The sequence below is a fragment of the Orcinus orca genome, chromosome 1 (genome assembly GCF_937001465.1).
Source record: "Orcinus orca chromosome 1, mOrcOrc1.1, whole genome shotgun sequence".
NCBI lineage: Eukaryota > Metazoa > Chordata > Mammalia > Artiodactyla > Delphinidae > Orcinus > Orcinus orca.
This window is the reverse complement of record NC_064559.1, coordinates 186,211,220-186,234,253: the sequence shown is the minus strand read 5'-3', so window position 1 is coordinate 186,234,253 and position 23,034 is coordinate 186,211,220. Positions and strand designations below refer to the sequence as shown.

Below are 23,034 nucleotides of genomic sequence, written 5' to 3'. Positions count from 1 at the left end.
GATTTAACATAAATCAGGGAGGACCAGGCCTGTGTTTGATACATATTTCCATTTTTCTTTCCAGGAAAATTGCTCCAACAGATACTGCCCACAGAACGACAGTTTCTCCAACCCTGGGTGCTTTCATTCTTCTTTCATCTGATCCTTTTAATGATTATCTATTGGGGGTTTGCCCTGGGTCAGGTACTGTGTTAGGTGTGGATGATGCAAGAGTAAAGAGACACAGTCCTTGCCTCACAGAACTTAGAGCCATTGGGGGAAATAGTCATCAATTTAAATCTTTGTCAACTTGATAGACAGCAAGCAGAGTACCACTTCTTTTATTTATTGGCATTTGACAACAAGTTAGGCTAAATATTTTTTTCATATGTTACTAGACTCTGCATTTTTCTTTTCTTTTTTTTTTTAACATCTTTATTGGAGTATAATTGCTTTACGATGGTGTGTTAGTTTCTGCTTTATAACAAAGTGAATCAGTTATACATATACATATGCTCCCATATCTCTTCCCTCTTGCGTCTCCCTCCCTCCCACATTTTTCTTTTTAACTCTATTCATGTCCTTTGCCTCTATTTTTCCTATAAATTTGAAAAACTCTATGTACAATATATTTAAGATTGATCTTTGCCTATTATTTCCCAATTTATCATTTGCTCCCATCTATTTATGACACTCTTTTGACTTGTACAAGCATTAAATGTTTATTTAGCCAATTCTCAATGTTTTCCTTTAAATGTTTTTTTAGCCAATTAAATGTTTAAGCATTAAATGTTTATGTAAATTCTTAGGGTATATATTTAAATAAGGTATATAAATATAGGGTATATATTTAAATAATGTTTTCCTTTAAATGTTTATTTAGCCAATTCTCAATGTTTTCCTTTATAGAGCTTAAAAAAATTTGATTCCTTGCATTCTCAGCCTCGTGCTTACCTTTAAAACATACCTTCTAGAACCTTCTAGGACACAGTTAACTTTCCCAGAAAAAAACTCAATAAAAGAAATCTCCACCTAAACACCGTGAGGACACTTTATAGTTTGTGGTTATTAGTGTGATCGGGTGATTTCCCATTACATTTTTAAAATTAACTTTTAAAAAATTACAAATTTCTGCTCAATGCAGAAAGCTGGTGGAGTAATGAAAAGCAATAAAACAAAAATTCCCCAAGTCCCACCACCTGGGCACAGCCATTGCTAGCATTTTGGTGTATGACTTTTGATATTTTACAGATAACTCCCCTCCCCTCCCCACCCCCAAACACACACTGCATCTACCATGTTATTGCTGCAGAACTCTAGGGCAGGGGGCCATTCAGGACTCCTGTTTCCTTTTGTCTCCATCTCCCTTGTTCCCCTGGGGGGTGAGGCACTGATACAGCTTTGACTCCATTATGTGTTAACATGCTAACTAGTGGGCAGGGCTCATTTGCTTAAGTCATCCAAGTTTTACCACTTGTCTCAATAAAGTCTTTAATAGCAAACGCATGCAGTTCAGAACCATATGTTGCATTTCATTGTCATGTTTAGTCTGTCTCCTTTAGTCTGCAACAGTTCTAAAGTCTTTCCTTGACCTTCCTGACTTTTACACTGTTGAAAATTATATGCAGTTAATTTCTAGTATGTAACACTGTATTACATACATTACCCTCAATTTAGGTTTGTCTGATTCCTCATGATTAGATTCAGGTTGTACATCTTTGATGGGACGATTACAGAAGTGATGCTGGGTCCTTCTCACTGCATCCTATCAGGTGGGGTATGATTTCCCCTTTTATTAATCTCTCAGCCAGATAGCTCTTATTTGGAGTCCATGTTACCTAGACTCTCATGCTGGAAGCAGATGCTTCCCAAAATTTCCTTCTATTTCCTAAACTATAAGTTTCCAAGGGCATTTTTCTCTGCAATTCTAATCCTATTTTATCACTAAAAAAAAAATACTGTAGAATATTGCCGTAAGTCTCCTTAAGGTATTTTTCTTCTTCTTGGTTCTCATATGAAAGGAAATTTATCTAGGGCTAATGTTTGGCTCTAAAAAGGCAGACATTCTTTCCCCCATCCCATTCCCAATCCCTGCTCTTTGCAAGTCGGCCTCCTTCTTTTTCTTCAGTTTTAGTCTCAAATACCAACTCTTAAGACACATTTTCCCCAATTATTCTACATGAAGTAGATCCTCTGCCTTTTCATTTGCTATCTTACTTGTTTCTTTCATAGCACATATTACAAGCTGCAAAGATTTTATTTGTCTACTTACTTGTTTGTTATCTCTTCTTGGGGGAAGAAAGCTGTATGGGGAGCAGGCATTTCACAGAGCAGGAAGCAATAAAACATACTTATTCTTTAATGATAATGAATAGATAATGAATAGATAATGAAGATATGAAAGGATGCTAATCCTCATCTTCATCATAAAAGTGAAATGCTATCCACCAGGTTGGCAAAAATTTAAAAATCCAATAAAGCCCAGCGTTTGCAAGGATGTAGTGCGACAGAAGCTCTACCTCTGTTGCTAGGAAGAGTGTAAACTGTTATAACTACTTCGTGCGATCAGTTTGGCATTACCTAGTAAAACTGAATATGTGAATACTCACAACCTCACAATTCCACACAGGCATGTACCCTAGAGAAACTCTTGTCCACAAGAAGGAATGTACAACAATGCTCAGATTGTTTGAAATAAAATAACTTGAATGCCTATTAAGAGTAGACTAGATAAATCACTATTTTCACGCAATGGAATACTAGACGGCATTGAAAAATGAACTAAATCTAGTCACATGCATCTGCATGAATTTCAAAAGCTGAATTATGAGTGGAAAAAGCAGGTCACAGAAGAACACTTATTGAACAATTCTATCCACATAACAGAACTAACATGTGAAATGAAACAGTATATATTTTTGGAGACATACACCTATGGAGTAAAATTATAATGTAAAGCAATGAATGGTCAACAGAAAATTCAGGACCGTGGTTAACTCTGGGGGTCGGGCAGGGGGAACGTGCTGGAGGCGGTGCACAGGGGCTTCAAAGGCACTGGTGTTCCTTTTCTTAGGCTCAGCGATGGGTGTTCATCTTATTCTTCTTTAAACGGCACATGTATGTTATCCACAATTTTTACACATTGCTATATTCCACAATTTATCAAAAGCCCTATGAGTTGGTGGAAGGGGCCTTCATGCTCACTCGGCCCCTTGCAAAGAGCCTGTCCCACCCGAGCCCGTTGGCCTGGGCCTAGCAGTAGATCCTCTCGCCCAGGCCCATGTCTGCTCTCTGGTCAATGAGGCCTTGGACCATGGTCTGAGCAAGCACCTAAGGGTCTCATGTCTCATCTGAGGGCATCAGGGGCACAGCGGCCACACACAGAAGCAAGCGCTCTCCTGGGCAGACTTACTCAGGAGAACTCGGGAACAAGGCTGCCCCAGGGCAGGGCTGGGCCTCCTTCACCTGGTCCTGGCGCAGGTGAATGCTGAAGAGCAGGGACCAGAGATCTGGCCTAGGACTGAGGTGATTTCATATGGATCCTGTTAATATCTAAATATAATAATAATGGTGATCATGATCATGATGATTATTAACACTGCCATTTATTGAGTACCTTTTATACTCTGTGCCTAGAGCTAGGCATTCCCATGCATGATTTCATTTAACTCTGTGAGGTTAGGTACTGATATGATTCCCATTTTGTGGATAATGAAATCGAGGCTCAGAAAGGTAAACGACAGACCCACAGTCACACAGCTAATATGTGGCAGAGATTTGAACCCAAGTCTGTGTGACTCTGGAGTCCACACTCTATCACTCTATGGGCAAGTCACATGGAGTCAGAATGACATAGCCTTCAAGACCTGGGTCCCATTAATGGGGTGTGCCCGACAAGAGGGGTGTGGGTACCAAGGCAGATTGAGATGGTGGGTTTCTCATCTCCATATCATGCTCACCTGGGCCCAAGCTCCTTGGGGACAGCGGCTGGAGCCGCCGATGCTCTCAACAATGTTGTTTCTGGCTTTCTGTCTCCATATCACTAACTCTCCCAAGGACTTAAGGCTGAATGCGTTCATGTTTCTATAAATGCACGTGTGAGGCAGAAACACCCTGCGGTCCCACTGGAGCAGTCAGTGCAGAGCTACAAGGACTGGGTTCTCCTCCCAATTATAGCCATGCAATTTTGGGCAGGCTCTCCTGCCTTCCTTGGCCCTCATTTGTAAATCGGGGGTAATAATAGCTGCTTCACTACCTCACAGAATTCTTAGAGGTCACAAACTCCAAGCCCCTCATTCCGCAGGTGAAGAAACTGAGCTCTCAAGCTGGGGAGAGACCTACACAAGGTCAGACATTGACTTGAGGTGGAGCCAGGAATAAAGTCAAGCCTTCCTGATTTCCAGTCCAAATAGATGCAATGTTCTGCAAACTGTAAACAAGGGAGGTTATTTCACGGCTGGGCACAAGCCCACAGAGAACTTTTTATAAGTTTTTCTATGCTGTGTCCACTAGAACAAAAATGAGGAAATACCTGGGTCCATAACCCTGGACTTTTAGAAGAAAGTAGGCTGTCGATAAGGACAGATGCACCCTGAATTGATCATGCTCCTCTATTTGAATTCTCCCTGATTTTGTCTGGGCACGGTAGTTCCTGTGGAGTCGACAGAGGCCCTGGATTCCTTTGGAGTGGACAACCCTCTAGAATGTGCTGAGGGGCAGGGTGGGGCACAGGTAAAGGGATAACCCAGCCAGGGAGCTGGTGTGAACGACGGATAAGAAAGAAGCCTCACTCTGCTGCCTCTGAACTTGAACTTGGTGCCAAGGATCAGCGTCACGGGCCTCTCCTCCCTACTAGTGTGGAGGGGAAGGAAGAGAGCTCCGGTGCTGGGAGCTCTCACATACCCTACACAATGAATTCTCATAACCCTGAGGAGACCAAGGCAGAGAAGCTATGTTACTCTTCCAAGCCCCACAGCTGGCAAATGCGGGAGCCAGGAGTCAAGCCCAGCACTTGAGAGTCTGCACCCCCTCTCCCCCTTCCCCCACAGGCTTCCATACTGACCGGAGAAAGCTATGGCGAAGATCCCACCCGCAGCTGCATCACGGTGGAACTTGAGCAGGACCTGGTTGGATGAGCTGTGCATTGTCTTCTTGGCCAAGCTGTGGCTGAAGGTTCCGAGCTGTGGGGCTGTCTGCTGCGGCCCATCCCTGCAACAGGAAAGAAGGTCCTGCATGTCACGGGTCACCATGCCTACCTGTTCCACCTGGTGTGTCAGAGGCCTTCAGTGAGCAAAGAGACATCCCTGTGTTGCCTTCCCTGGAACCTTATCCAGTCCCTCCCATTTGTTCTTAGCTATTGTCTGGAAACTAAATGAGAAATCAATCCAGGGCAGTCAGGTGACAGTTATCCAGCCCTGGAAATTTTGAGAAGAAATCCCACTATCTTCTGCCGATTCCCAGAACCTCCAAACAAAGAAATTTTTAAATTATATCTTTGTCCAAAGATTCAGTGGTTTGGAAAAAAAGCTGTCTAGGAAACTGCACTTATCAACTAATAATTCACATTCCCATTTTAAAATTACTCAAGATATACTAACTACATAACTCAGAGCTGAGCTGTCCAGTTTGGTAACCGCTAGCCTACATGGGACTATTTACTTTTAAGTTATTTAAACTTTAATAAAGTTTAAAAATCAGCTCCTCAGTCACTCTAGTCACATTCAAGTGCTCAATGGCTACATGTAGAGTGGCTGCCATATTGGACCTCACAGATATGGACTATTTCTCTCACTGTGGACAGTTCTGTGGTCAGCACTGGCTCAGCATGACGTGACCAGTGGGATTTCACAAAATTCCACTCCAAAGCTCTTTCACTAGTTCAGGTAGCTTATCTTAGGTAAATGTAGAATTTTGGTTTGGGCTCTGGAAATACTGAGAAAAGTCAGCCTATCTATGCCCTTTCCCATTCCCACACCCGTTAGTACTTTGACCCCCAGCAGGACTCCAGGTTGGGAACCACTGTCTTGCCATTCCTTTCCCTCCAAGGAGTCAAAAAGGCTAATTGAAGCTGAGTCCTCATTCCACTATGTTTATTTGAGACCCAAGAGGCTGACAGCCATTTAAAACCATTCTGCTCGTGGTATTCTGGACAAATAGATGGGTGACCCAGTTTACAGCCCAGTTAGTGCCCTTTTCTCATCGGCTGCTGACATGGCAGCTGGTCCTACCAGACGGTGATGAAGTCTCCAGAGGGCTCCGTCTGTAGCAGGCTGATGTTGAGGCGGATGCCGTGACCAATGGGTACGGTGATCAGCCAGACACAGTCCTGGGAGCTGGAGTAGGGACTGGGAAAGCCCGGGGAGTACACAGTGCCATTGAAAGAGGTGACGTTCCCGCCACAGGGCACTGCCAGGGAGAGGATACAAACACAGATGAGTGCTGGAGATCACCTCCCCCCTGAGAATTCAGATGACTTCCTGATGCAGTCCCAGCCCCCAGCACGAACCATCCTGCTCCATGAGGCTGGGCGGGATGGGGAGAGGAGATGGGGCTGAGGGAGGGCCAGGCCTGGCGTTCCCTGCTGTTCCCAACACACCACAGCTCTAGTGGCCCTCCATCTTCAGTGCAGGTCCTCTGTGGGCCTGTCTCAGCCCCTGGCCCCCCTCTTTCTCTTTCTTGTGGAAGAGACCTGTCCAGAAGGAAGGACACACCAAAGCTACCCCCTCTCCTTTGCTAGGAATACTAGAGTCAGGGCTTCAGTACTGTTGCTGGGAAGAGGTAAGAAATTATGATAGTATCTCTTTCTTTCTCTTTTTATTCTGAGATTCTTGGAGTCGGACTTTTGGTCTTGACTTAAGAGTGGTGGATTCTTGTGGTGAGGCTATGGTTGGGTTCAAATTATGGCTAAACCATTAATTGACTAGATAAGGGTAGCCTCTCTTTCTTCACCTAGAAAATGGGACTAAGACTTCGCTCCTCATAGGATCGTGGTGGCAATCAGATGAGCTGCTCCGTGTAAAATGCTCAGCCAGCGCTAGCTCACGGAGGGGGCATCTGCTACATAGATATGATCCTCCCTCCCTATCCTTCTGTCTCCCCAGAGCAAACTTACACTTAGACGCACTCTGATCTAGGCTTTAGGCAGGGGTATAAAGAGTCCTGGAAGTCTCCATGGTATTTGGATTTAATCACCATGGAGGAAAATAAAAAGAGGTTCTGGGCAAAAAAACCCCCCCAAAACAAAAAAAACCCCGGTCCAGAATAATAAGTGTATTGGTTGGCATGGGTCATCACACAGAGATATGGATGGGGCCGGACCAGGCTGAGAAGAAAGAGTCCCAATGCCTCCAAGCGGCGGCCAGGGTTCCTGCGAATGTGAATGCACCCTGAAGCTGGTGCACATGGGCATGCCATCCCTCCTCCGTGTACTGAACCTCCATCCGGTGCCAGGCATGACCAGGGGAGGCAAAGGACAGCAAGGATACCACGGCACGTGATTCTGATCTGTGAGTGTGTCCCAGGGGACTGTGAGTGCCCTGGGACACAGCTAAGTGTACCGGCATCTCCAGCCCAGGGTGGAGCACGCCATCAACATGGAATGCCACAGAACATTTGGGGGGGGGGCCTCATCTGGTCCTGTGAGGGGGTGAGGGAGTCCTGGCAGAATTCACATTTAGACTCAGACCTGAGGGATGACAAGGGCCAAACAGGTAAGGCAGGAGAGAAGAGCAATGTTCTGTAAGGAGGGACCAGCATGTGCTCAGAACCAGGGGCCAGAGAGGACGGCACATGGTGAAATGGAAAGTATTTCAGCTGAGCTGGAGCGTAAAGTCTGAGAGAGTGGAGAACAGGGGGAGGTAAGTGGGGACCAGGCCCTGAGGCACACCGTGTGCTACCCCAAGGGGGTTGGACGTTACCCCAAGGGAGATGGGGACGCCTTACTAGCTTCTGAGCAGGGCAGTGTCTGGAGTACATGAATGGTTTCAAAGGCTCACCCTCACTACACTGTGAAAGGTGGATTGAGGAACACAGACTGAAGGCTGGGCGCCCAGTGACGAGCCTCATCTAAGTGGCCTGGATTAAGGTGGAGGCAGCACACAGCGAGAAGTGGATGCATTTGAAGGGCAATTAGGATGTAGAATTAGCAAGACTTGGTGACTAGGTCGGATAAGGGAGAGGGAGCCTGCCCAAATTGAAGGCTGAATAACCAGGGGACTAGAGGCACCCTTCACTAGGTGAGGATCTCAATGTAAAGGCAGAAAGACGATGACTTCCATTTTGAACACGCTGGGATTTAGATGCCTCTGGATAGGAGAAGATATTCAGTAAGGAGTTGGATGTACAGGTGAAGAACTCAGGAAAGAGACAAAGGTTGCAGATACAGATGGCATTTGGAGATGTGAGGGAAAGAAGACAGTCTGGGAAAAAAATTCAAAGGACAGCAACACTTAAGGGACAAAGAAATAGATGAGCAAAAAAGTTGGCACAGGCAGAAAGGTAATTGGAAAAGCAAGAGAAGATGGCGTCTAAGAAGCTAAGGGAAGAGGGCTTCCTTGGTGGTGCAGTGATTAAGAATCCGCCTGCCAATGCAGGGGACACGGGTTTGAGCCCTGGTCCGGGAAGATCCCACATGCCGCGGAGCAACTAAGTCCGTGCACTACAACTGCTGAGCCTGCGCTCTAGAGCCCGCATGCCACAACTACTGAAGCCCACGCACCTAGAGCCCATGCTCCACAACAAGAGAAGCCACCCTAATGAGAAGCCCATGCACCGCAACAAAGAGTAGCCCCCACTCACCGCAACTAGAGAAAGCCTGTGCGCAGCAATGAAGACCCAATGCAGCCAAAAACAAACAAACAAATAAATAAAAAGCTAAGGGAAGAACTTTCTTAGGAGGGAGAAGGGATTGTGGCTCAAGATGTCTGATGGAGGAAGCACTGCTCATTCCTCTCTCCTGTGATGCCATATAAAGGAGTAAAAAGGGAACAAAAGTCCACAATGAAGCTTGTCATATAGCAGGTGACCAGCCAACAATTCCAGAATGATGGACTGGTTATACACAAGGATGGTTCTGAAAATCTGAAAAACGAACTGGAAGTTGAATAGTTTTAGAGATTATGATCTTATATTCCAACACCAGAACAGCTCAGTTGTGCAGACAAGGTCTCTTTATCTATGGAGAGTTAATACTTCCAGCTCATCGTTTCTGGGCCAGTTACTGCGCTGGGAGCTTTACATGAGCCATCTTGCAACCCTCACAGCTCTTACGAAGCAGAGGTGAGAAGCTCCATTGTACTAAGGAAGAAACTGGAGGTCAGAGAGGTGAAGTGGTTCAGAGATGAAGCCCAGGGCGGTCTGATTCTGGAACTGGGGTGCTTTCCCCTGGACTATACTGTCCTCCTGCCATATTTTCCCCTTTCAAGACAAATCCCAGCTTCTCCTCCAGGAAAAGGAAGGAAAATGGAACTGAGGTGTGCAAACAGGGGTAGGGACAGCATGACCTCCTGGTCCTTCTCCATCCTGGTTCTGGTTAATGAAGACCCAGGAAAGTACCACCTCTAGCTCCCTGATATCATCAACTCAGATCTCTCTAGGCTCGTGTAGGAGAGGGAGAATAAGCTGGGAGGTGTGAAGAGAGGAACAAGAACTTCCTAGAAAGATGCTTTATTCTCTCCTCCCCTTAGGAAAGTGTCATGATTACCTCTCTCTACCCCTCAGCATATCAGTGTCTTCCCTTCTGACTGCGGACATCTAACCCACGAGGTTGGCTATTCCCAAGGGCTGAGTATGTATTCCTTTGGCTGCGACCCACATCTCTTCCAGGTCCTCCCTAGGGCTGGCCCAGAACTCTGTCCCAGGACCCTCTTCCTGGATAGGCTTGGTCTCATCTCTATGGAAACAGGATGGACAAAGTTTGCCAGGACCTCCCAGCATGGGTGATCCCACGGGGCGGGCACGTGGAGGCAGGGACTACTCTGGATCAGTGTCCCTAAAAAGAATCACCAGGGATGAGGGAGGGACATACCTTCACACCTGGGCAGCGGGTGGTCCCAGTTCCGGTTGGTGCCGTGTTGACATGTGAGGACAGGGTGGCCCATCAGTTGATACCCTGGGAGGCACTCGAAGGTCACCGACTGCCCAACATTGTAGCCAGCTCCCCGCACAATGCCATTCGCAAAGGGCTCGGGGTCTGGGCACTCTTGAAGTTCATAGGCTGGAAACGATCACGAGAGAAGGTTACTTTCTCCTCTCTGGGCATTTTCTCCCTGACCAGAATATAGGCGTACCAGGGAGTTAGCATAGTGGTGGAGAACCAAGACATGGACTCAGATGGGCCTTCCTCATTTTCTAGCTATTGGCTTTGGGCAAATGATTTAAGTTCTCTATGCCTTTGTTTTCTTATTTAGAAAATGGTTATTGTGAGAATCCAGTAGGATCAAATATACACAGCTCTTTGCACAGTCCCGGCACATGGTGAGAACGTAATCAATGCTATCTGTTATTATTGTTCCCATGGGAATAGGGGACCCAAGGAAGACAAGGCTAGATTGAACCATTCTTCTTCTTTTTTTTTTTTTTAACATCTTTACCGGAGTATAATTGCTTTACAATGTTGTGTTAGTTTCTGCAGTATAACAAAGTGAATCAGCTATCCGTATACATATATCCCCTCCCTCTTGTGTCTCCCTCCCACCCTCCCTATCCCACCCCTCTAGGTGGTCACAAAGCACCGAGTTGATCTCCCCGTGCGATGCAGCTGCTTCCTACTAGCTATCTATTTCACATTTGTGAACCATTATTCTTTGAGCACCTCACTGGGGCTCAGCATTGACCTCCGCTCTTTCCTGTTGCTGATCTCATTCAACCACCAAGGTCACAAACACGGGAAGTGGTCAGGTGAGGACATGAGTGGGGCCCTTCTAACTGAGAAATGAGAGCCCACTGGGAAGGAAGAAATGGGGTGGGAGGAAGCCAAACCTGTGGCAAAGGACAGAATAGCTGGGGTAAAAGTCCCTCTAAAGTACAAGGAAGTTGCTTCCCTGAGTATGAGTATACCTGCCTCACACTCCTTAATGGGAGTGGCTGAGTCCTGGCCCACCAGGAGAAGTCGTTGAGGGATTTGCTGAGCGTGTCACAGAGCAGAGCCTTCACTTAATTGGACAGTAACTGGGCCCACCAGACAGAAAGTCAGCCATGGGAGTAGAGGGAGCGTTCCAATAGTGGAAATTCTAAGGGGGAATAGCTGAGACCCAGTGAGTGCTCCATGCAAGCCGGTGCACGCATCACGTGCAATAACAACACGAATAAGAGTCCTCATGAGAGTGCCGTTACTGAAGTTCTCCCTCTGTGAGGGTGGCTATTATGTATTTCCTTTCAGGATCGTGCAGGGAGGTCTCTGTGGGAAGAACTGGGCAGGTTTCACTGGACATCATCAAGTAGTTGGCTGTGTTGAAAAATCGACCAGTTCTAGAGAGAGTGGGTGGGCTGGTCAGCCAAAAGGAACGTGGCTCTGTTAGCAGCACAGGGTTTGGACGACCTGGCAAATAAGTCTTAGTAGAAGTAGGGAGCCTGTAGCTCAGGGAGGTGACTGAATGGATGAATTGGGCTTTTTTTTTTTTTTGGTAAAATATTTCATTTATTTATTTATGGCTGCGTTGGGTCTTCATTGCTGTGTGCAGGCTTTCTCTAGCTGAGGCGAATGGGGGCTACTCTTCGTTGCAGTGAGCAGGCTTCTCATTGCGGTGGCTTCTCTTGTTGCGGAGCACGGGGTTCTAGGCACATGGGCTTCAGTAGTTGCGGCACGTGGGCTCAGTAGTTGTGGCTCGCGGGCTCTAGAGCGCAGGCTCAGTAGGTGTGATGCACCAGCTTAGTTGCTCCGTGGCATGTGGGATCTTCCTGGACCAGGGCTCAAACCCATGTACCCTGCATTGGCAGGCGGATTCTTAACCACTGCGCCACCAGGGAAGTCCGAGCTGGGCTTTTAAAGAGAAGCCTCGGTGGGAACAGGGGGACCCAAAGATGGGGAGGAGCCTGAAGACCGAGGCCTCATGAGAAACCAGAAGCAGCCTGGAGGAGAGAAGCTGGGTCTTTATAACAGGAATTGTCTCCAGTGGAAGAAGCTGCGCTTTTCACAAAGAGAGACCCTGAAGTGAGGGTACCAGGACTGCTTTCACAGGGAGAGAAGTCTCAGAGCCCGTTCCACCAGAGGAAGCTTCAAAGGGAGAGGTTGATGAACTAGAGACTGTCATACAGAGTGAAGTAAGTCACAAGGAGAAAAACAAATAGCGTATAATACTGCTTATATATGAAATCTAGAAAAGTGATACAGATGAACTTATTTGCAAAGCAGAAATAGAGACACAGATGTAGAGAACAAATGTATTGATACCAAGGGGGGAAAGGGGGAGTGGGATGAATTGGGAGATTGGTATTGACATAGACACACTATGTATAAAATAGATAACTAATGAGAACCTACTGTATAGCACAGGGACCTCTACTCAATGCTCTGTGGTGACCTAAATGGGAAGGAAATCCAAAAAAGAGGGGATATATATATATATATATATATATATATATATATAGCTGATTCACTTTGCTGTACAGTAGAAAGTAACACAACACACTGTAAAGCAACTATACTCCAATAAAAATTAATTAAAAAAAAAAAAAAAAAAAGGGAGAGGTTGGGCCTAGAGGGCAGACGTGACCCCTAAGAGGTGGACTCATTAACTTTCCCAGGAAAGGGCTCCTTAGGGAGACTAGTAGTAGATGCTCCAGTGGGAACAGATACAATTTCAAACAAAGCACCAGATTAAAAACACTAATAATGATGATGTCTAACATTCTGGAACAATGTCATCATTTTGCTAAGTTCTTGTGTTTTTACAATCTCCTGAGAAATTTTAGTGGAATAAGTTAAGCCTGTCAGACTAGGAGACCTGGGTAGGCGTAGCTTATGCTGTTACTGAAAACTTTATGGGAATATTTACCTGAAGAAGGGAAAGGAGAACCCCAGCCGAGGATGTTCAGAGTGTCTAACAGGAGGGATTCTGAGGAAAAGTAAGGATTTGGATTTCTTCCAAAGAAAGTCAAGGAACCACAGAGAGCTAGGCCTGCTCTATAGAAATGGCGGCTGTGGTGACAGGTGGCTCTTTCATGAAGCAGGTCTTTTCATAAAGGAAAAACCTGGGGTGAGTGGTCAGGCTAAAGAATGTGGGTCTATGGGGCAGGGAGGATTATTTGGGCCTGACACATTGGCAGGCCTTGGTGGGAGCGCCTGGGCCTCCGGCACTAGAGACAACCTAGTCGGGAGGTTGGGGTCATCATACACGAGAAGGCTTAACGGAAGCTGAGGTCAGGTCTGAGGGGGGCAGCTGCCCTGACACCAAGAGTGGCTCCGCAGGGGCCGTCAGGACTGGGGCAGTGGGCAGGTGCTGAGGAAAGAGCTGGGCCTGTGACCCAAGGGAAGCCTCAAGGGGAACAGCCAGGCAAGTGCTGGGGTACAATGTGAGTGAGGGGAGCTGGGCTACCACAGAGTGGAAACCCCAGTGGACGTCGCTGGGCCCCTCACACAGTTGGGCCAACTCAGGTGAAGGCGCTGGTCCTCTGAAGGCAAACTTACCACCCCTCCTCCCTGCTTCCACCCCTGCCCCCCGCCACACACACAGCGAGCATCCTCAAGAAACCGGCTTCCTCTCAACCTGTGGAGCCTCGGTGTGTGTGGCGCTAACCCAGAGTGCCGGCCTGTGTCTGGAAGCCTTAGTGCAGGGCCCGTGTGCAGAGGAGCCTCAGGTGAAGCTCCTCAGAGGTGAGGGCTTGGTGAGCATGGGAGGGGCTGAGACCAGGGCTCCGTGGGGATAGTTAGGTCTCTTCTACAGGGAGGGAGTCTGCAGGACTCAGAGGGCAGCTGTGACAAGGACAAAGCGGACTTAACACGTGGGGAATGCAGCGTGAGTGTCTAGTCCCACCACGCAAGCTTGGCGGGCAGGGCTGTGCCCGTCACAGGGGTGAAGGCACAGGGCACGGGTGGGCCCCAGAGCGGCTGTCCCTGTCACAATGGTGGCGTCATCAGACCTTGCATTTATCCAAGAGGAGGAGCCTCAGGGAGAGCCCTTGGGCCTGAAAGAGGATGTTACAAGTTGAATTGTGTCCTCCGCAAATTCACATGTTGAAGTCCTAACCCACCCCTGTGTCTCAGAACGTGACCTTATTTGGAAACAGCGTCTTCGCCTGCCTTTACCTAAATTAAAATGAGCCTGTTAGGGTGGGCTCTATTCCAATATGACTGGTGTCCTTATAAAAAGGGGAAATTTGGAGGCAGACAGACAGGGAAAACAACATGTGAAGATGAAGCCAGAGATGGGGGTGATGCTCCCACAAGCCAAGGAATGCCAGATGGCCAGCAACCCACAGAAGCCAGGAGAGAGGCATGGAGTATATTCCTCCTCACAGCTCCCAGAAGGAACCAGCCCTGTCCACACCTTGATCTTGGGACTTCCAGGCTCCAAGACTGTGAGAGATTAACTCTGTTGTTTAAGCCACCCAGTCTGCGGTACTTTGATAGAGCAGCCCTAGGAGACTAATAACTAGGAAGCCTGAGAGAGGCATGCGTCTGTCCCAGAGAGGCACCCTGACCTTGTATTTGGGCCTGAGTCTCTCCTGGGACAGCCTGTGGCCGCGGGACGCATTATGACCCACTGGGCAGGGCTCACGGCCCACCGAGGCTGGGTACACTTCACAGGCACAGGCTCCTTTAGTTAGGGTTGGCCTCTGCGATGCGCCCACAATACAGCCCCTCTGGGTGGGCAGCTGCGTTACCACCGACGAAGTGGCACTTTCTGGGAAAGAGGCTCGGCTTCTCGCTGCTGCTGCCTTGGTATGAGGGTCCCAGCTCCTCCTCCTGAGGCTTCCCAGGTGGTAACAACCCTGACCATACTCAGGGATGGTCCCCAGAGGGGGCAGCGCCCATATAACTGGCCCAACGGTAGGGTACCCTTTAAGGCTTTCCCTCAGTGACAAGCCCAAATCCTTGGTCAGTATTCATCTCGGACAAGGGATAAAAAAGCCAAATGTCAGAATGGTCTGTATATAGAAATTCTATATTACCATAGAAAACACAACCAAAAAAAATCGTGACGTATTACATATTCTTCACAAGAAACATGTAACTAGGTGTGGGAAATGATCTGGAAAGATCACGTCAAAACAATAGTGATTATTTCTGGGGAATAATTCTGGGTTTGGAGGCTGTAGACAAAGAAAGCTTGGCCTTACCTGTAATGTTTTAATTTCTTAATTCCTCCCTCCCTCCCCTCCTTTCCCTCCTTCCCTCCCTCCTTCTTTCCTTTCCTCTTTCTCCCTCCCCCTTTCTTTTTTAACACGGTAGGTGTGTTTATAGACTGTCTGTGTAATTAAAAATTAACTTAAAAAAAGCAGATTGCAAAACAGTATCTATAGTGATCCAATTTTGGTTAAAAATATAGTTACATCAGTATATGTACAGAAAAAATGGGAAAAGCAAACGGTTACAAGTTGATATCTCTGCATAAGGCAGGGTTATGGGAGAATTTTGACTTTCTGTGATGCGCTCACAAAAACTTCTGTGATGTTTTAATTTTTTGACAAGCATGTACTAGCCTTGGAAAAAAGTCTAAACATATGAAAAAAAATTCAGTGGAAGAATCTGGGCAAAGAGGTTAGAACAAATGGTTCAGTCAGTCACACTAGGAAAGTCCCCGAGGGAGACGTCGGGTCCGATCAGGGCCTGTGTACCGCTGCACAGGTGGGCACAGCTGCACGGCACAGGTAACAGCTCCTCCACAGGGGAAGCCTGAGCTGGAGTGGATGGAGCTTTTCCAGGAGGAGAGGGCCAGTCACAGGACTGCAGCTCAGGATGGGGGAGCTGCGGTGAGCGTGGTCCGGCCTCACACAGGGAAGCCCTCAGCGGGAGTAAACGCACCTGTCTCATCCTTAAGGCTCAGTGGGCCCTTCTGGGCTTGTTACAAGAATTGTTACTGGAATCCTCCATCATGTCAGAGGAGGAGCTTTGCTGAGCAAAACGGACACACAGGGGAGGACCCAGAGGAGGAAGCGAGCCTCTCAAGGCCAAGGGGCAGTGGCTGGTTGGACACTCGGGGATGCCTAAGAGGGACTGATGGGTCACTTGCTCAGGGGAAGCTGCTGGCTGTTGGGTGGGGATGGGGATGGAGCCTGAGAAGGCGCTTTGGGGCTGCCGCCCTGGGAAGGGCTTGTCGAAGGGGTTCAACAGCCTCTGTGGGCCAGAGAGACATGTCACGGTGGTCGGGCCTGCCCCCACCTCCCCGCCCTTCCTGGGTTCCCTCCTCCGTTACGCAGAAGGCTGGGAAGACGGGTGGTTGTAAGAGGTGGGGATGGACGGGCCTTCCCTCTCCTCACCCTGATACTCCAGCTTGAATCCCGGCCGGTTCTGTGAGTGGTCGCTGTGGAAATACACGGTGGTCTCGTGGGATGTGGAGAGCAGGGCGCCGGGAAGCTCACTTCCACTGAATCTGCCCATCATGCGGCTGGTCTCATAGGGGCCATTCCGGATTTCTATGAAGTCATGGTTGGGCTCGGTGGAGAAGTTCAGGAACTGGATGTGAGCTCCTGGGAACAAGACAGGCAGACAGTGCCCAAAGCAATACAGTCCCGCACCCCATGTGCCGCCTCATGAAAGCATCACCTGCCAAAGCCCACGGGTCCCCTCTACGGACTGCCCACCCAGTTAGGGTCCCCAGACCACATGTGGGGAGTCACCAGTCCAGCCCAGTCTCTCGTCTTCAGGCAGGACTGAACTTAAAAGTATTTCTATTATTCATTCGAAATGAAAGGCATCAGTCATTTCAGAGTGCCGTCTTCAGTCTGTTTTATTTTATGGAAAACGACGTTCAGGGTTAACACCTGATTAAATTTAGGATTCATAGGTGTAGTATCAGTATAAAGATAGCTTTGTTAAAATAAACTTTTTACTTAAAAATACCACCACTTAAACATAACTACACCCAATCAAAAGACATGAACTTCAATACTGGTATTTTCCAGAGCACTTATGATGATTCAGAAATTAGAAGAATACATCGTCCTATTGGTTCTATTAAGATGCCAAGTGAAGTTTATACTTTGGGGTCTTATTGGATTAATCAAGGTCTCCTAGCAACACAACAGGTTAAATGGATCTCATTAACATCTTAACTTACATATTAATATATTCTTTGAAGAATAAAGGTAGGACTACTGATGTTTATTTATTGATAAGATCTCTCAAAATTAGATTACTATTATTGAAGAAATATATTTCTAAGCATAGAAAGAAGTCTGCAGTGTTAATTATGAAAATCTGACTGCAAAGCAGTATGTAGCATACAGTTCTAATTTTTGTATTAAAAAACTGGAGGACTATTTATTGATTCACTAACAACATTTATTGAGCTCTTGCCATGCATCAGGGCTGTGCTAGGTGGGCACTGCATGGGGAGGAGCGAGATCTACAAGGCCCTTGTCTTCATGAAGGTCACATTTTGATGGTGAGGACTAAGCTGTGAGTGATTATTTCTGCATGGTGGGATTACACATAAATTGGAATTTTTATAATTTGCTCGTCTGTACTTTATAATTTGCTTAGAATGAGCACATAGGCGTGAATTTTTTTTTTTTTTTTTTTTGCGGTACGCGGGCCTCTCACTGTTGTGGCCTCTCCCGTTGCGGAGCACAGGCTCCGGACACGCAGGCTCAGCGGCCATGGCTCACGGCCCCAGCCGCTCCGCAGCATGTGGGATATTCCCGGACTGGGGCACAAACCCGCGTCCCCTGCATCGGCAGGCAGACTCCCAACCACTGCGCCACCAGGGAAGCCCAGGCGTGAATTTTTTGCATCTGACTATTTAAATAAAATAAAGACTTGGCGTATACTGTTGAAGACCCTTCATGTCTCCTGCCCTCTCCCACTGTCCTCTCCACAGAGGCAGTCACTTCCATGAATTTGGAAGATAGCCTTCCAGTTCATGTTTTTAGATTCTTAAATACATATCTGGTTTGTTTTAAACATTTGCATGAATCTTATTATACTGTATATAGAGTTTTGTAAACTTTTAAATTTAGCATGTGTTTTTCAAGGTCTGTCCTTGTTGATATGTAAAGATACAGTTCATTGATTTTAACTACGTATTAATTAATTCCATTTAATGAATTATCCAGCCACACTATTCACTCTCCTATTATTTAACATGTATATTGTCTCCAAATTACAGATAATTTTACATTGAGCACCTTTGTACTTATCTGCGGAACCTATGCTTTCCAGCCCAACGCCCATGCGTCATCCCAACACCGGGGCTGCACATCCATGAAAGGGGCTCTTCAAGGATCGCAGAATTTCTGAACTAATCTGCCTGACTGCCGCCACCTAGTGGCAGAAGTTTGTAAATGCAGCGGTTTTTAAACACAAAGCAGGTGCCATTAGGGCCTGTTTGGAGTCCAACACTAACTTGAAAGCAAGGGATCTGGTCTTCTGTGACTGGTCCCTGCAAGAGGATGACTTCCTGGAGGACTTAAAGATAGAGGTCTCTGGTGGCTGAACATCAAGACATACAAAGAAAGTGACGCACCTCCCACTTAAACTTCTGTTTTCCTCTGGATGTAGCCCTCCCTCCAGCCCTTCATCATCTGAGCTTCTTCTGACTCGTGCCTGGATGCAGAGCTACAGGGTCTCCCAGCTCCTCTTTCCTCAGTCTCAAAATCTGGAGTTTCCCAAGGCTGCCAAAGTCATCATCATTTTGTACCCTGATCGTCCATCCCCAGTTTCCTTCAGGAGATGGTACTTAATATGACTCCATTTTCTGGGGGTCACAACCTCTCTCCTCCCCTCAGGTAAGATTTAGATCTTTAGTTAGATCACTTTCTCTTAAAAGCCTCTTCTCCATCAGAAGACCCACTCTAGGATGAAAAATAAAGGACAAAAGAGGTGGTCTTCACTCCTGAGGTCACAGACTGGGGGTTCACGGGCCTGCTCAGCAGTGATCTCCTCGGGACATTTCATTTGTAGGAGCAGAGAAATGACTTGGGCAAGATGACCTATGTGTACAGCCTATAAATTCCATTCAACATAAATCCTTTATCTCTTCAACAGAAATACTGGGGGTTAGATTACATTCCCAGTACACAACACATGAATCTCCACTAATTTAATTTTGTACCCAGATTAGTGTCCTCTACACCACGCCAACCCCTGTGTCTACACACACACACACACACACACACACACACACACACACACACACACACAAAGACACCGCCCAACCTCTAAGCCCAGCTAGAAGGTGAGTATAAAGAACGCAAACTCAATTTCACGTTGACCTTGGCTCAGTTTAATTAGGATGAGAAATTAGATACTGGAATTAAAAGAACAGGCTGAAGTCCAGTCTCAGTAAAATAGATTGTTTTTTTCTTTTTTAACCAGCCCTGAGTAATTTCTCATTCCGCCTTTTAGCCCACTGCTCAAATGATAAAAATAATAATGGCAATCCCTGAAGTTTTTTCCCTATTTTATGTCCCCAAAGCCCGTTCATCTCTACCATTCCTAATTGATCCTCACGCTTGCACAAGAGGTCGACAGTTGAGGAAGCAGAGAGGCCGAGAGCTAAATGGACTCAGCTGAGGTTAGTGACAGCCGCAGACAGCCGCTTTAAGGCAGAGGCCTGGGCGTGAAGACTTACCAAAGCCCACGGGCAGTGCTATTTGCCAGGAGCAGTCCGTGTTGCTGGGGTAGCTGCCCGGGAAGCCGGGGCTCAAGATCACTCCGTCCATATCTTTCACTGCTCCTCCACACTGCGCTGTGACCGTGAGACCAGACAGAGCGTTAGGACTGCAGTGAGGTCAGTACGGGGCCATGCAGCATTTGGACTTTCCCAAGTCAATTTCCCTTTGAGAACCCAAAGGAACCTATAATTCATCTCCCTAAAAAACTGCAGACAAGGGCCAAACTGAGCATGTAAATCCAGGAAGGGAAGCATCTCCTAGGTCTGCCCAGCCGTCCACAAACCCAAGTTATGGATGCTTGACCTTACGCATGCCCTTCAAAGTCAGTTTCCTTAGCGAGGTCATGCAGCACAAGCGGTCTGCCCCAGGAGACGTGTGACCATCTCCTACACTATCCCCCAAATCTCCCTCTCCTCACTGTCCAGTCAACTCTTCCAGGACTGAAAAATAGGAAAGAAGGGGACGGGGATGCGCTGGCACGCGGCCAGGCTCTTTACAAATACATATTCCATGGGACTGGGGGGTCAACAGAAGAGCCCCACCACGAGCCCACCCTCAGAGCGTTGACACACGCCCTGAGCCAAAGTGACTGTGATTATTTCAGCCCAGGAGGGGTTGGGGCATCTGAATCTCCAATCGAGGTGACTTCAGTCACAGTCACCTGAAGATGCAGGGCTGGGGCACGACTGCAGCCTGGTCAGTTGACGTCGATTCTTTCCTTTTACATCTTATTAGGAAAAGGCTGTGTGAGCAGAAAGGGGTTAGCTTGTCATGGGAGGCCACAGAAAGGAGCGGAGGGGAGGCCATGTGCCGTGTGTACGCAAACGCCTTCTGGGGAGAGGACTACTCGAGCACACAGACCCGAAGGGATCAGTGCCCGGGTGCAAAGCGGGGACCTGGGCGTTGACCACTGGGGTCACAATCCCAATGCTCCCACTTCCTGAGTGACTTTGGGCCAGCTCTAACTCCCTCCACCCCAAACCCCCAAACCTCAGTTTCCCCCACCCAGCACTTGTGTCACAGGGTGGTGATGAGGTTACAACAGAAAGGACTTCGCCTGGCTTGGAACAGCGGCTGGCACACACAGTACACCCTCAGCCACAGCAGCTGCTGTTCTATGAGCAGTTCCCCGGGCAAGACCTTTGTGATACAGGATGGGGAAAGGGCCCTGGGCTGACCAGTCCCATTTCTGACTGCTCTGCAGACGACCAGGTCTGTATCCTGGTGAGATCACTGAAGGGAAATCTCATATGCTCCAGTGCCACGCCCTTCGCTCACCTTGCTTCCTACCCGAAGGTTAGCCTAGATTTGCACTTGACAGTTGGCGGGGAAACCTAGGTTTCCATTCCCAACTTTGCCACTTTCTTCTGAATCCTAAAAGCCTTAGTTTTCCTATTGGCAAAAATGAGGGTGATGACAGCTGCCCTGAAGAGCTGTGGTGAGGAGACATGTAGCTCCGTGCCCGGCATGTGGCAGACCTTCAATAAAGGGATGTTCCCCCTGCCCCAAGCTGACTAGAAGCTTCTGAGGGTGGAGATCCTGTCTTTTCTTGTATCCAATGATCTCTTCATCACTACTCGGCACAGAAACCAAACCAAGTCCTCGTTTCACAGGGAACCCTCAGCCTTCCTCTATCAGTGGCTTCCATCTGTCTGTCCCACGAGAAGTCACAGGGGAAAGCCCAAAGTGCCCAGAGGTTCCATTTGGGGTTTGGTCGATTATCTGGAATCAGAATGGTCATCATCAGGTTTTCGAATGGGCAAGCCTCCTGTCATGTTTCATTTGGTGGGTGAAGGTATCCAGAAGTCAGGAAAATCTTGAGAGTTAAAGCTTACAAAAACCTCAGTCTAAAATACTGTCTGTGAGCAGCCCCGGAATACCAAACTTCCTTTGGAGTCGAACTTGATCCCAGCGATATGTCACTGAACTCAAAGCCCTGGTAGAAATGGATTTGAATGACCTGGAAAAGTGGGGACTCTCTTACCAATACAGAGTGGAGGAGGGTAGTTCCAGCGCCGCACGGTCCCGGGCATGCAGGAGATGTGGGCGTGGCCCTGGAGGAATCAAGAACAGCGTGGGCTAGCTGCCCCCACGGGCACAATTGCGTGTACAACCTGCAGCAGGGGGCTTGTTCTGGGGCCTTGGGTCAAGGAACAAGACACATGGATCCACTGTGGAATGGGGAGTGAGGCAGAGGGAGAGAGATCTGGGGAAGGATGCTTACTAGCGGCTATTGCTAAAGAATTCTCATTTCTAAAGGTTCCTTGCGAGACTCCTTTAATTACTAGAGTCCCTCACTGCCTTCAAAGGAAGATTCAATTTTCCTAAAGTCTAATCAAACCGAAACTTTGCAGGAACACATTCAAGGCTGGCTTGTGCCAAATGGCTAAAGTCAGCACTTTGTCTTTTTCATGAACAGCTCCAGGAGGGGATAACAGTGCCTGGGGGATCTGGGGGGCTTCTCTCTGTTCTTTGGTGACTGCAGCTCTGCTGGGGGAAGGCCGGCTGACCCCAGCTCAGGGGACACCTTTCCGGCCCTGGGGGTCAACGGGAGGTACCTGGAGGGCATATCCCGGTTCACACTGGAAAGAGACCACATCGTTCACCAAGTAGCGCTCGCCAGTCTTCACCCCGTTACTGGGCACAGCAGGTTCTGGACAACTGCTCAGGCCCACCGCTAGACCAGACAGAGACAGACAACAGGAGAATGGACAAGCCCATCAGGTGGATGTAAGAGCAGGCCGAGGGCATGGCTGGCAGCAGGGAGGAGCAGCTGCCTCCAAGCTGTGTCTTCTCTGCTTTCTCTCCTCCCAACCTCTAAGCCTTTCACCTCCCAGCACATGAGAAAATCAGAATGTTCACACGGCACAGAGGCTCAACAGACCAAAGCCTCCTGGGGCAGGCGGGTATCATGTGGGGACTCTGGCTGTCCAGAGGCCCTCGGGCTCAAAACTATACAACATTGCTATCACCCCAAGAAGTTCCATCATGCTCTTCCCAAGCAACTTTTGTCCTACATGTGCTTTTAAGAAGTGGATGTCGTGCTTGGAAATGGAAGATGTTTGGGCCTAAATCCACAAATCCCAGCATCTGGGCCAAAAGACTCCAAGGACAATATTAAAACAATCATCAAACTGAACTGAAAGTACTTCATCTCAACTGTCATCTTGTCTCTTTTTGCCCCACTCTTCCCTGCAGTCCAAGTAGAAGGCAACTCAGTATTTAGTGGGGTGATCAGAACTTAGTAACCTGACACCTGCTTACTGGAATGGCAGTGGTAGA

The 23,034-nt window shown here is 47.8% G+C and overlaps 1 protein-coding gene across 3 annotated transcripts in view; it reads right to left on the bottom strand.

Moving 5' to 3' along the window:
• CSMD2 (CUB and Sushi multiple domains 2) overlaps nucleotides 1-23,034 on the bottom strand; it is a 672,138-nt gene that overhangs the window by 99,129 nt on the left and 549,975 nt on the right. For all 3 annotated transcript variants that reach the window (XM_049694749.1, XM_049694771.1, XM_049694802.1), the window contains 7 exons: nucleotides 22,311-22,429; nucleotides 21,737-21,806; nucleotides 19,710-19,826; nucleotides 16,396-16,605; nucleotides 10,004-10,192; nucleotides 6,207-6,384; nucleotides 5,042-5,187 (listed from right to left, as the gene is read on the bottom strand). In XM_049694749.1, coding sequence (XP_049550706.1) covers nucleotides 5,042-5,187; nucleotides 6,207-6,384; nucleotides 10,004-10,192; nucleotides 16,396-16,605; nucleotides 19,710-19,826; nucleotides 21,737-21,806; nucleotides 22,311-22,429 — 1,029 coding nt within the window. The remainder of the gene's footprint in view (nucleotides 1-5,041; nucleotides 5,188-6,206; nucleotides 6,385-10,003; nucleotides 10,193-16,395; nucleotides 16,606-19,709; nucleotides 19,827-21,736; nucleotides 21,807-22,310; nucleotides 22,430-23,034) is intronic.